We start from the raw sequence: 14,453 nt of genomic DNA, 5'->3' as shown, positions 1-14,453 counted from the left end.
TATATTAAGATCAGATAGCACTAAATATTGCACACAATAGAACTTTTTTTTTTTTTTTTTTTTTTCTTATGAGATTGGGATTACCAGCAGCATTGGAGCTGGAGCAAAAGGAAAGATTTTTTGGTTTTGTTGTTGTAGCTGCATCATTATAGCTATTAATATTTGATTATTTTATGAAATCAAGTGTTGAAGAGCAGCGAATAAATTTTGATCTATGGATCCAAGGCAACCAATAATTCAAAGATATACTAGCGAGTATTCTCTGCATTTCTCTGACAGTTATTTTGTACCCTTTACTGAAAATCTGAGTGCTTTATAAGAATTCAGAAAAAGAAGTATCAGTTGTTTTTTGCTCCTTCCTTCTCCTATAGAAGTAGTGAAGTGACATTAGCTTTTCTATTTGTTTTGCTACTTAGGAGCGTTTAGTGTGTGTGCATGCACATACAAATAATTCCTTTGTGATGTACTTTATGCCAAAGTCCCCTCACTTGAGTTACCTTTTACTTTTTTTTTTTTTTTGAGTTACTTACTCCATTTACATCGATATTAAAATTTCCATGAAATTCCTTAAGGCCAGGATTCCACTGGTCTTCTTTTTCCATCATAGTTCAGTCTAACCTATTTTAAAGCATTTGCATTTTAATTATTTCAGTGCAATTGTCACGACTAGCAAATCTTGCAAAGGGCAGGAAGGTTCATCTGGCAAGGAACAATCCCACTTAAGGGTTTAAAAAACAAACCAGAAATACTGTGCTCTATATACAATGAGAAACGGTGTGGTAAGGGGGAGTTTCAAATTAACCTATTTTTAGAAAACTTTCTGCGTAGAATACTGCCACTTTTAAAGAGTTTTGTCAAAACTTGCAGATTCATTCCTGCATGTGTTGTCATAAGCAACACAAGTTAAAAAATGTGGGTCTAACAAGATGGAGACAAATCTGTTAGCACCAGACAAGAGTGAATTATGTTACTTGACTGTTTTGGATATCATAGCACTGCAAAAGAAACAGAGGTTAAAAGTGACTCTCAGCAGTAGAGAAACAAATTTTAGAATAAGTAAGTCTGTCCCTGCATCCCTCTACCCTACAATTCTCTCACCTTTTCCCCCTGTATCTTGCCTGCAACTGCAGCTGTGGTAAAAGCTGTTCAGTGGAGTAGTTCACCCTTGGCACAGAAGATGGGACGTGTTCTACACGTCTGCGCTAAGTATGGTGTCAAACTTAGTTTCTCTCTCTCTCTTTCTTTGCATATTTGCCTTGGCTCTTGCCTGGATCCAGGTCTAATCCTGTCTTCTGTGTGCAAGTGAGAGTTTTAGCTAACTCCTGAGATGGCTGGAAAACTGTATTGCTACAAAGATAACATAATATGCCATCCTTTTGCTGCTGGTATTTCAGATCATACCTTATCATTATTTTTTCCCGTACTTACTGAAAACAAAGCAGAGAACTGCGTATAGAAAATGTTTTCTGTGGAGCACGCTAATAGTTTGCAGGTGAACTTGAGTGCAAGTGGTTCACATTTTTAAGCTGCTCATCATAACCAAAAAGCTTTGCAGGTTGTGGTTTTGCTTCTCGTACTGCAGGCGAGAAGCTTGTTTTGGCTCCTGACAGAAGTTTGTAAACAATAAGATTTTTCTTGTTCCCAATTTTTATGTCACTAGCTATTCAAGGCTGTTTTTATCAATATGAGCAGTGTTCTCCATAAATACATACAGTTACAGTCTCTAACGTCCAAGTCCTCAACTGGTATAAATCAGCATAATTCTTTTGACTTACATGAACTGGCTTAATCCCATTTAGCTGAAGATCGGGGCCAGAGTACAGGAAGTGTCTGTATTAGCCAGGGAACATTGCAGGAGGTTCTAATTCTTCTTCTTATGCTTTCATAGTGATGTGGAGTGTTTTGAAGTTGACATGGTCCAAATAAGGTATTTTTAATTTTCCTTTTTGGACTGAAGCTAGCTCAGTAAGTGGAACAACATCTTTGGTTTAAGGGTTATGTTTCTTTATTACCTCATAGAAAATGAAAACCAAGTTTGGATCTGGACTCATGAGCACTACAGAAGCTTTGAGGGGCAGAAATATTTCCTTAAAGGATGAAGGGATTGTATGTGCAAAGTTTTATGCAATTAGAAGGTTTACCTAATTCAGAAAGTAAATTTTGAACTGAAATTAATAAGGCTGTGTATATCCGTGTAACAACTGAATCCATATATTTAAGGGCATCTAAGATGAAGTAAAACAAAAGGATCATAAGAATTTTATACTTGAAAGAGCAATGAGAAATGCAGTTCTCAAATAAAAAAAATGGTAATGCCTTTCAGTAGGATCAGAGCTTTTACAAAGGGTCTTTCAATTGAGGACCTCGAAGCTCTTTTTGAAACATTGAATTAGCCTTTATCAAATGAACAGTCTCAAGGCAAAGGAAGTGCTCAGATAATTTGTCAGTTGTAGGATTGGGATCTTGAGCCTCACCCTGTGAGGTAGGGAAGCTTTACTTTCTGTAATTTACAGTGCAAGCAAGTGAAAAGTGTAACTTGCACAAAGTTACAGTACAAGTTTGTGGCAAAGTTGTGGATTAAAACACCCTACCAGACATACATAAACTGCAATTTCATCTTTTTCTTGTGATACTAAGTTGGGAAGAACAACAACTGTTTTGAAATTTAAACCAAAAAAATAATCATATCTTTCCACATGATTTGTTATCCTGGCTAGTTGTCTTGGTTGAAGCATAAGTCAAAATATGTTGGGAGGAAAAACAGAAAACTAACTCTTAGAGTTTTCTGACCTCAAGACCAGTTGAGCTAAATTGATGTTAAGCTATTTTTCATGTAACAGTCATCACCTTTCTCTCTTTTTTTTTTTCCCCTGTCAGAATGATTCCACTAGTAGAAGATGAAATATGTCTTGAATATATATAAATGAAATATGTTTAAATAAGCACTAAATCTGTGTTCTGTGTATGTATTTCTCGTCATTTTATTTCTCTCCGTCCTTCTGGTTTACATCTGTAAAATGCAATACAGAAAACTGCCACAAGCACACTTAGAGATCCTAAGAAAAGTGCAGTTTAGCATATTCAAATGAGAGCCAGTGTCAGTGTTCAATGTCACCATTTTATCGTAGACAGATGATATTACAGTGCAAGAACATTCTGATGTGTAAATGATAGATTTTAAAAGGCAAAACAAATGCCAGTAATCTGCTGCATTTTGCAGCATCAGTGCCATAAATAGGCACACTCTCTTGGTTACTTGGATGGCTGATTTTTAAATTTATGATAAAGTATATAAAATTAATAACGTGTGCTTACACTTAAGTGATAAAAAACAGTTTCTGCCAGTGTGCTAATGTACATAATCAGTCCTTTACAACTCAGAGCCAGACACCTTTTCATTCATGCACTCATACACTGGCAAATTAATTTATGGACGGGAGGGGGTAGAAAGAAAGCATTTCTTACGCTGTTATTGCACTTTGGATGTGGAAGTATGATTATGTAAAGTGTGTGTCTGGGTGGTTGTTTGTCCTTCCTTGCGGTGTATTCTGTGCTGAGTGGGAGGGTCACGCCGTGTGAGACTAATAAGGACAGAGCTGCATCCCCCTCCACCACTCTTTGGAGACTCACTCCAGCAACTCCTCGGCACCACGGCAGCTCTGCACAGGCGTTCTCGGTGCTTCGGGGGGACAAACTAGAATAAAAATTAAAGGTAAGCCACTCGTTATTTGCAGGGAATTGCCCAAGCACCTCAGGTACGCGCGCTTACTTCAGTGTTCCTGTGGTTTTTAGAAGTGCTGGCTAAGTTTAGTACTGATTTTGTCTGTATTTAAGTATGTAAATAGAATATAGACGATAGGGTTTTGATGTGCTGTAATCAGCCTGTGCAATAGGAACCTGCTGGTGGCTGTGTAGGTGCATAGGGCATGCTTGGGGGTGACCACAGGTACATGCGACGGTACGCTGACGCAAGCGGTCCTAGTAAACTCGTAGTAATTTACACAGGCGGCCAAACTGACGTAACGTGGCACAACACCGGGCACCTTTATTCACCGCGGGCACCTCGCTGCCCTTACAAGTGTCAGCGCCCATCGTTCCCCTCAGCGGGAGCGGCCGACGCCGCGCGGGCTCTAACGGGGGCCCGGCACCGGGGGAGGGTGCCCGGGATGGGGGGCGGCTTCCAGGCTCGGCCACCGCGGGACGGGGCGAGCGACAGCCGCTGGCACACCTGGCGGGGCCGGGGCTGGGGCCGGGGCCGGGGCCGGGGCTGGGGCCGGGGCGGCAGAGGGCTCCCTCGGCCGCGGTAGGTGCGGCCCCGGGGAGGGAGAGAAGAGGGAGGGAGGGGAGCGGGCGGCGCCACCTTCTCCGGCGGCGCCCTAGCGGGTTCCCGGCGCCCCGTGAGGGAGCCACCGGCCGGGGCCGAGCGGCGCAGGCAGGTTCCGGGCCGGGGAGCGGGGCGGCGGAGCTGTGCCGAGGCGGAGCGGGGTCGCCGCGTCCCCCTGAAGGCTCTCGGAAACGGCGGGGAGCCGAGGCGAGGAGCTGTCTCTGCTCCTGCCGGGGGGCGCAGCCCGCGGTGGGGCGAGCTACCTGCTGGTGCGGCAGGTGCAGGGCACGCCGCGGGACTGCCCTGCGGAGGGGCGCTCGCTGCTGGGGAGGCGCTTGGAAAAGTTGCCCCGGGGGCAGCTGCCGGCGGGAGATGCCGTGCGACGAGAGCGGCTAAAAGTGCATCGTCGCTGCGTGGTTTGCTTCTCCGAGAGAAAACGCGGTCAGAAAAGTGTTTTCTGTCCTTCGCTGGTTTCTGACGTTTCTCTAAATTACCGTTGGCTTGGAAGGAACGCTGATCATTGTGCTGACAAGAGTTGAAGCCAGGTTGTACTTCTGTGAGGTCTAAACCGTAAACTCAGTACAAGTGCTTGCAGTGTATTTTGCAATAAAGAGAAATGCCACATTTTTGTTTGCTTGTACTTAAAAAGTATCATGCGTTGTCCGTGTTCAATTTGATGACCGCATCAGCAGTGTGACACTGACCAGTTAACCTGGCATGCTTGAGATTGGAAAACTGGAAGAAAAATAACATGGGTCATCACGAATGAAATAAATAATTAGTGCCTTCACAGCTAATATATCTCAGTTAATATTTCTGACGTTATTTAGGACCTTAGTAGAGAACTAAAGGAATATTTTTGTCATTTATTTCTAAATTTACTTCCGTCTATTTTTGTATCTCCTTAAAATAGATAAATTATACACTACATTTAACAATTGATTTACTCTTTTTCTTTACAGTTAAGAAATTCTTGAAGAAGGGATTGTTCTGAATGTGATTATTTTCTGTTTCAGATTTGTAGCTGATTGTTCACATGTGTCCAGGGGGAGATGAAGTACACTGGATCCTGCATAGTTTGGCTTTGTATGGCAGTCTTCCTCCTCCTCCCTGTTTCTACTTGTGTGGCTGTCAGTGACCAGACAGGTACTTCCATTTTTCTTGCTCATCACAGACCAAAAGCATAAATCTCAGTAATCAACATTTAGACAAATAATGACAATACACAGAAAATAAAGTGTACAAGCAGGCAAAATTACAAAGGATTTTTTTTTTTTTTTTTTAACCTCTATTTGAAGAAGTCTAAGTTAGAAGCAATTCCAAAGCAGTCTTTCACGTGCTTGGGAGATTCACATTTAGAAGGAGTTGTAGTTTCTAGGAGTTGTATTTTGTACTTTTTCAACTTACTGTGCAAACTAAGGTTCTGCATCAGGGCTTGCAAAACTTCTGTGAACAAAACCATGTGGCTTTATAACAGTGATTACATTAACCTAAACAAGCTATGCACGTTAGCCTAACCTAAACCTAAACTTAATCTTCAAACCAAGTCTTAAGTTTAACAGGCCTAGAGTAGGACAGAACCTTGCACTTAAGCAGGCAGAGGAAGGGAATATAATGAATTTGTTTAGTGTAAAAGCTGTTACTCATCTTCTGCAATTACTCTCATACTTCTCCGTTTTCTTCTCTCTCTTGCTGTCCACGTGTTATCTAGCTGTTGCACTTAAACTCAACTTTGGCTCTCACAAGTGTGGTAAATTCTGTCTTGAAGGCACATCGTGTGTGCTTATAAAATAAGGAATTGTCAGTTTTCTAGAATTGGTAAGCCCTAACATGTACCTTAATTTTCTAGAGTTGTTCTCCAATTATCAGGAGGGAAAACATACTTGTTGCTAGAGTTAGAAAGAGTTACTGATTGTTCCTTTTTTATAAGATGAGACTTATTTTTAGTGGTGCTGTTTTTCCAGAAATCTGATAAGAAGATAATAGGCACAGATAACAGAAGATAATAGAATCTGTACATACACAACAACTTTAAATCTCCATAACACCTTTGAAACTCGGGCCCAAGAAATTTAAAAAGTCGATTACTAGTATAATAATCCTTTTATTACTCCAGGGGAAAAAAAAAAAAAAAAAAAGTAATATTTAATAAATAATTAATGTAACGTGTGGGTTAGGAGTAATGTGTTGTAAAGAATCTGAGTTTAAGTTAAATACTTTTTTTGCCTTGTATTTTTAGGGCAGCAAAGCTAAGTGCTCCACTGATGAACTGTTCTTAACCCCTGTTAGAGAGTGAGCCTTACATAACAGCTGTGCAATCATTCTCTTTGGTTGTCTAAAGGAAGCAAAATAGGTTGTTTTCTATGTTATTTCTATATAGTGGATTATGGAAGGGAATTTTTTTAAAGGGCTAGAAGGGTGTGAGTGCACAAACTTCCCTAATAATGTAAATGGAAAAATGTATAACTTAAGAAAATATTAAAACAAAATGCCAGGAAGCATTTTCTCTCACTTTTAATTAGATGGGGAAAAAAAATGTAGGAAAAGGTACACCTGTCATACAGACTGTGATAGGTAACCTGAACTGGTAGTGAACGGTACATCTGAACTGTACATTATGTTTCTTTAGAAGTTTGTGTCTGGGCAGCCAGGAGGGAGGTTGCAGTGTTCCCTAACCTAGTTGCTACAAATTGATCAAATATGGGTCAAGTGGAACCCCTGGGAGGAAGAGGAGAGATTGAACCTTTCCTGAGAACAACTGACTGTGTACAATTGAGAGGCTTCTGCAGTATGAGGTGATATGAGCAGATGGTGAGGAATAACAAGCAGATAGCTGCCAGCATGTACAGGTCTGCCAACAGCACAGAATAGACTTAGAGTGAAGCTTTAAGGTGACAACAGGAAAGAGACATTCCTAGAGACAGTTAGCATCCTAGAGGGCGGTTAGCATCCAAAACAGAAATACAAGCTGTAGACCAGCAAGAGCTGAGAAAGAACAGACCCTGCAAGGGTGAAGTGCTAGGTGATGTGGGTGCGTTTGCAGACCTTGTTGTTGAATCTGCCCCATCCTGCTGAACTGAGTATCCCGTGTTGCAAAATTGTCTTGTTCTGTAGCTTGATAATTTGTATGCAGATGAATCTGTTACAGATTGGAAGTGTGCACATTTCAAGAAGAGAGTGTATCTGGTCTTCCCCCATTCCATTTATTTCTTTTATTAACTGCCTCTTCCTTGGGCCTTTGTTCTCTCCCAAATAGCAGCTCTGTATAGATCTGCTTCTGTCCTTCAGGATCTGCCCAGGTTCTTCCCTTCAACATATGCATAGCGTTTATTTCACACTGGGCTAATACAAACGTTTTTCCAGCAAAAACTCATTTAGATAGGATATTGGTATATTGCATTTGCATCCTAAAAAATCTCACCTGATCTGTTTGAGTCAGGTGAGTTCTGACTGAGAATGGGCTTCAAATGCAGGGAAAACTGTAAATTAACCTTGATTTGAAGGGGAGGGGTGTGGGGGGGTGTATATATACAGAAGGAAATCTCTTGTGCAAGAGAAAGGTTTAACTTCCATGTACACATAGGAAAGAACTTTCTGAGCTGGCATTCTGAATGTACTTTGGGATTTATTCATCAAGTCAATACTGAATTAAATAAATACTGGTATTAGAAAAAATATCAGAGTGAGCTTTCTTGAACCAGTCCGCTTTAGGCCAATAACCATTAGATTCACATCAAGCGTTTCTTGAAGTTCTCACTTGTTAAGAAGTTTTGGTATTCTGATGGTTCATCAGAAGGAAGCACTTACTTCTAATGACAGAATGTAGTAAATCTGATGGAGAGGATTCAGGAGTTCTCCCCAGTCCAGTTTTCAATCTGACTTCAAGAATATTTTCACATTGTAAACTTATGCTGTATTGTTAGGGGCATTTGGCTTTGGAGCATGGACATGAGCTCCTTCTTTAGTGACAGATGAAGTTCTAATCTGATCATTCCTAACTGCTCCATGTTAAGAATACTAATACTCTTGTCTCATTCCCAGATCATTGTTGCTTTTTCAACTTTCTTTAACAATCAATCCTTTTCAAAGTCACTTGCTAACCCATGAAAAATGTAGCATAAATAAAGTCTTGGGACTGTCAGTCATGGTGAATTTCCATTGCCTTTTGACATGGAATGAGTTGTGAAAAGTATTGGCTCTAGATCATGAGTTCAGATAGGCACTTTAACCCAAATACAGTGAGTGGTTTCAAGCATGCAAATCAGTTTCAGTTTTCATCCTTTAATACAGCTAGATGATTCTCAAAATCAAGATAAAGGCTCTGTAGTCACTCTCATATAAAATACATTCATAGTCTTAATACTAGGAGTGTTTAAACTCTAACCCTGAACGTTTAAGGTTGGATCCACAAACTGCTGTCAGCACTGCAGTGTTTAAATGACTATTGCACTCTTGGATTTCTTAACATGTAGGTAAAATGTAAGCCTTCTTGGGCAGCGAAGAAGGAACTTTGGCTGTCTGTAAGGATGTGATTCATGAAAGCCTGCACACTATGGAGAGCCATTTCAGTTAGTGAGTAATAGTACATAAGAGAGACTACACACATTCTCCCAGAGTGAAGCTTGTAGACTAGATTAGCTTACAGTTGTGTGTTTGTTTTTTTTTTTTTTTTTTTTTCTCTTTCCCTCCCTTTCCCTGAAAAATAAAAATAAAATAAAATATCCTGTAGCCAAGATATACACTTTGAGTACAACGTCCTGTTTTTCCCCCTACCACCTGTTCCTCATGGGAGAATCCAGTTCTCCAAGGTCTACTGTGAGCATGAGGCAGGTACACCATACTCCTAGTACCTGAACTTGGTAAGAATTTCTTAATCTCTAACAAAGCAATTAATTGTTTACATAACTGTCTAAATAATCATTGGGCTTGGACTTGATTTCTTTCCTATATCAACAAATTTGTAGATTCAGTCTCCTTTATTCCTCTTTCTATCTTTGGCTTAATTAATACCTATATTGTAATGCAATATGTAGTGGCTTTCAGTATAAAAAGAGGAAAAAAAACATATTTCATTTTCTGGTAGCTCTGCACATGAGGCTATGGATATGTGAGGGACTAAATTCCTTGACCCTGTTTGAAAGCAGTCCAACAGAGTATTTGAGTATAGCACCCTCATCTTCAGTATAAATACCTGTGAGGTGGGCTTGCAAATGTTAGCAATGATATCCAACAAGTCAGCCACACACTCTGAAAAGGTTCATTCTACCTATATTTTTATGAAGCCTGATCCAGTTAGAATGTGAGATAAATCCTCGATAATTTGGAATTCTGCCTGAAGCTTGAATCCAACATATCGTGTGTATGTAACAGCTGGTTTTTTTTGTTTTTTTTTTTTTTTTTTTTTTTGCTACTGGGCCATATTAATTTATCCAGTTGTGTTTTCTGATAGAAGCTTTGGTGCCCTCATAATGTACACATCAGTGGGTTAGACAGCAACTGAAACTTCACCTAAACATGTGCTTTAATTACAAAGTAGCAGATAGGTATTTGGGAAGTGAATCTGGTCATTTCAGTTCATCCACGTCCTAAAAAAGCCAAGAGTGCTTACTGGAAGCTACAGTTCCCAATCAGGAAGTGCACCCAAGAGATGTCTGTAAGAGTGAGACTGAAGCATGCACCAGAGTCTTATGGGTCTGAGTTTTCATGGAAAGGAAAACTGAGCACGGGACCTAGATGGAAGCTGCAGAATGCTTCAACAAGTGATCTGACCATTATAAGAACTCAGGACGCAATTTAGCATGTTGCAGCAAGCAAGGCTAGATGCAACCACCCTACTTAGAATATATTTTTTTACAAAATTCTATTATTAAAAAATAAAAGTTTTCCTTACTAGATTCTCAGTGGAGAGACAGAAGATCATAGTTATATGTGACACACCTGGTTTATCCACATCGATATGTGTATTGAAGTAATTAGGTTGACTCTGTAATAATAACCACCTACGTACAGCTCACTGATTTCCAAAGATTAATGGATCCTATTCCTATGAATAGGAGATCTCATTAATTTATAGGTATGGTAACTTCAGTTTTGACATCACCATTCTAGTATGAATTGTGGACTTCAATCAAAACAAACTCAGTTTTATCACGTGTAGAGCAACCTATTATATTGTAAGCTTGTTGGTTTTTCTTCTCTAGTTTTGTAGTGATGTATTATAATGGGGCAGGTTGCTGTGTGTGGTTTCTACATCTGGATAAGGGTTTGTCGTGTACTTTTCCTTTCCTGAATGTCTTCGTGTAGATCCTCTAATTCAGCTATCCATGGGTTGAGCAGCTTTGTTTCAGGCCAAAGAGAATTTAAAGATCTGCCAGCAGTACTAAAAATCTTGGAAGAGACTTACTTTTTGACTGTATAAACTTTAGAAAGAATTTTCATCAATCTATAGCAATTAAAGTTATCAGTCTTCATGTGGAGAGCTTTTTGGTTTTTAATATTTTATGATTTTGTCTTAGCTCTCTGATAAAATAATATTGGACTAAAGGAGTGAACCAACAGCATAAGATAGGAGAATAATTGTAGTAACCCTTTCAGTTTTCAAAGGGAAATGGAAACCAACCAAATAAGTAACATTTACATAGCCTGTCTATGCTGTGACTGTTATGCCACCGATAAAAATAGGTCCACAGTCCAGTCTGTGGCATGTGAGGAATCATTGCTATCATCTGGATAACACAGAAATTAAGGCTTGATTCTTTATTTGGAGTTGGAAGAAAGTGGCTGGAGGGAATAAGCTAATACACCCCAGTCCTTAGTTGCTCAGCCCTCTTGTAAGTTAGTGCTGGGAAAAAAAAAAAAAAAAAAAAAAAAAAAAAGGTTGTTTTTTAATCTCTGGTTCTATATCTCTTACTATAGCAGTTCAAGGTAAAATCTACAACAGGTTGTATCTGGCTGCTCTTTTTATAAGAACTGTAAAGTAATTCAATGGAAAAATGAGTCTGTCCATATTCTTTGCATTAATTAAAAAAAGAAATACATTAAGATGTTTGTTGCTCTATGCATGACAAGCTATTGTGCCTTCAGCCATAAGAGGCTTTTCTTATTTATTTTTTTTACACCAACATATTTCTTGTAGCTATGCCTCTGTAAATCTACTATAACCAATTTGTTGCTCTATAGTGGGTATAGATACAAATCTATAGTTTAATAATCTTTATAAATGATTGAAATCCCAGGTCTGCAGATTAAAGAGTATCTAAGGTGAGCCTCTTTCTGTCCTTTAATGGGTATGGTAAATGGTGTATTCAAATTGCTATGTTAGTATGTAATTCCACACTCCCTACAAACTGAGAGTGATGAAAGATTTCAGTTTCAGAGATTTCAGAATGAATGAATATTCTTAACAGTTCAGCATGTTGGGTTTTTTTTGGGAAAAAGGAATTTATAATGGGAGTTACAGTTGTTTTCAATGCATATGTTTCTTATTTCTCATGAAACTTTGCATCTATTTGTGTATACATATATAAGTATATATGCATGTACTGTATATAAGTATGTACACAAACATACACGTTACTATGTATAAGCATATATACGTAAATGCATGTATATATATACATTTTTATATATGAAGGAAGGAAAGAATAAATTGTCTCAGTGCCTTCAAAATAAATCAACTTAGAAGTCATATTACTTGTAATTGAGATGCCTTTCATTAACCGAGTTGATAGGAAAGTTCTTTATATCTGTATTATACAATTTAGCTTCATTTTTACTGGTAGTTTCTGATTAGCCATTTGTAGTCCAGATAAAATACTGTAATGCATTTAATAGAATCAAAAACCTTTGAAGGCTAATGTGCTCTCTGCATTACTACAGAAAGAATGACAAAGTTCACATGTTTTAAAATTACAAATATAGCTATTTTAAGTGTCAACCCTGTCTATATGCCCTTGGAAACCTTTAAATATAGATGATTTCCAGGTTAATGCTAGGACACTTCTCCTTGCTTTTTTTATTGAACTGACACTTTGGAAAGCCCCTTGACCTTCACTGCTCAGTATCTTTTGACATATCTTGGCCATTTCCTTAGTCACATCAGATCAACAAGGAGCTCTTAATAAGCATAGGGGCCAAATCCTGCTTGCTGGTTTCCTTTTGACAGTTTCCTTAAGGTTTAGTGGGGCTATTTAAATTTTTATTTTTTATTTTTTAAAAAAAAGAAAAAGCCCTATTTCTGACCCATGCACAAAAGGGATATTTGTCTGTATGTGCTTCATAAAAGTGTGTATTCCTGCACATATTTAAAAAAGTATGCAAACTGTATGCTGCATAATAATACATTGTTTGATCTAAGCATGTGGCTAGAGATAGCCTTAGAATTTACCATGTTTCAATTTTTAGAACATTATGTTTGTATACCTAAAGACTTTGGTTCAGACTTAATCCCCTGTAAAGCTGCTTAATTTTCAAAGTATAAATATTGCTTGCATTGTTTATTATATGATATGATCGTATTCTTGTTAATCCACATTTTGAAATGAATGTTCACTGAGGTAACAACAGGTTATTGCAACAGTAATCATTCATGCTATATTGTTGCAGATTCATTGTAATGTCTTCTTAATCAAAAATATTTTTTCTAATAATATAATCAGAAAAAAAAAACGAAAAACAAAAAACAACAACCTTAGAACCGATCTGACTACTTTATAGAGTATTGTAGATGGAAACAACATAGTAAGAACTGTGGTTCATAGTAAGAACTTCTGGTTCTGTCATTCATGTGCGCTTTAATCCTAAACAGTTGAATTAAAACATAATCAAATTTATATTTGCCTATGTTATTGGAAAATTAGTGTAAAATTAATTATTATTGCTCTCATTTAGGTTTTGTGATTTGGTTTATTGCTATTTTCTATATCCTAAAGATAGAGAAACTAAAAGAAACATTCCTGCTATGACTATACCTGTCATGATGGTTTGTTCTGTTTCATTTTCATTTGGTAGAATTTTATGAGAAATATTAACCTGTGCTCTCTTGAAGGTGCTGTGTGTCCTTTAATAAAAACAGCTGTTCATCATCTCAAACAAATCAACAGAGACAGTCTTGGTTTGTCAGGTAAATGGCTTTCTTTAATACGAAGAGTAAATTATCTAAATCAATTGGTAAAATGAATTTTGTCAGTTTCTGTAACTTAAAGTACTGGTTTTCAAAATAACTTTTTGTCCTCTAGAAAGTCACCCAGCATGCTAAAAAGTTTACCCATGCTTTTAAAAAACTGTGTTATGTAAACTAAATCAGTGTATCATATTCTGCAGGGTTTGATCTGGCAGAAAGCTTTTCTTTGAGACAGACGTCTTGTGGAGGGGAAAAAATCTGCTTTAAACTGGGAAGTGCTCCTCTCATCAGAGACACAAAGTGAGTAAGATACTAATTTCATCCTAGAGTCTTTAATTAGGAAGCTCAGACCAAATACTACTAATAATCTGATACACTAAGCAGTGTATCAAAGGACACTACAGAAAGATAAGCATGTCCATTTTTAGGCATTTTCATCTGTGATAGTTTTTGGGAATCAGTCTGATTCAGGAGTTTCCTTTTCTGAAATCTGGAAGTATCCAGGAAGAAAGTTAATTGAGAATATCCTATTCTCAAACTGTAATTCTAATACTGAAAACTCTGCTGTTTATACATAAAGATTTATAAAAACAAAGGAAACAAAGAACTTTCATGGCGTGACAGGAAGTATTTACCTTACTAATCTTCCCTCAGTGAAATTGGCTGTTTGCATGGAAAAAAAGAGAGAGTCACAGTTTCCTTAAATGCTGTATTTTCATGATTATATTTTTTCAGTGAATTTGACATCTTGCCTTTGAGCACCAAAAGAATGGCTGGTACTCATAGTAGAGGTGAAACTAGGCAGCATGCTCTTCTGACAATTGAATGAAGGGCAGAGATTGCATGAAAAACAAAAAGGAGGGTACAAGAGAGTAAGGTATAATGGAACTGCATGAATTTAAGACCTCATTAAGATGAGGAGATGGTAAGATGCATTTAGGAATGTAGTTTCAAGTTCCTCATCCTTGGACAGTGGAGAGAAAGAGAATCCTCTCAGAGCTTTGTGGT

General features: G+C 38.2%; 1 protein-coding gene across 2 annotated transcripts in view; it reads left to right on the top strand.

Moving 5' to 3' along the window:
- The first annotated feature begins 4,750 nt into the window (after positions 1–4,750).
- COL19A1 (collagen type XIX alpha 1 chain) overlaps positions 4,751–14,453 on the top strand; it is a 200,276-nt gene continuing 190,573 nt past the window's right edge. For both annotated transcript variants that reach the window (XM_032185341.1, XM_032185342.1), the window contains exons 1-4: positions 4,751–4,869; positions 5,341–5,470; positions 13,371–13,445; positions 13,646–13,745. In XM_032185341.1, coding sequence (XP_032041232.1) covers positions 5,377–5,470; positions 13,371–13,445; positions 13,646–13,745 — 269 coding nt within the window. In that variant the 5' untranslated portion in view covers positions 4,751–4,869; positions 5,341–5,376. The remainder of the gene's footprint in view (positions 4,870–5,340; positions 5,471–13,370; positions 13,446–13,645; positions 13,746–14,453) is intronic.

The sequence above is a fragment of the Aythya fuligula genome, chromosome 3 (assembly GCF_009819795.1).
Source record: "Aythya fuligula isolate bAytFul2 chromosome 3, bAytFul2.pri, whole genome shotgun sequence".
Classification (NCBI taxonomy): Eukaryota; Metazoa; Chordata; class Aves; order Anseriformes; family Anatidae; genus Aythya; species Aythya fuligula.
Note: the sequence above shows the minus strand (reverse complement) of the source record. Positions and strands in the feature narration are given on the sequence as shown.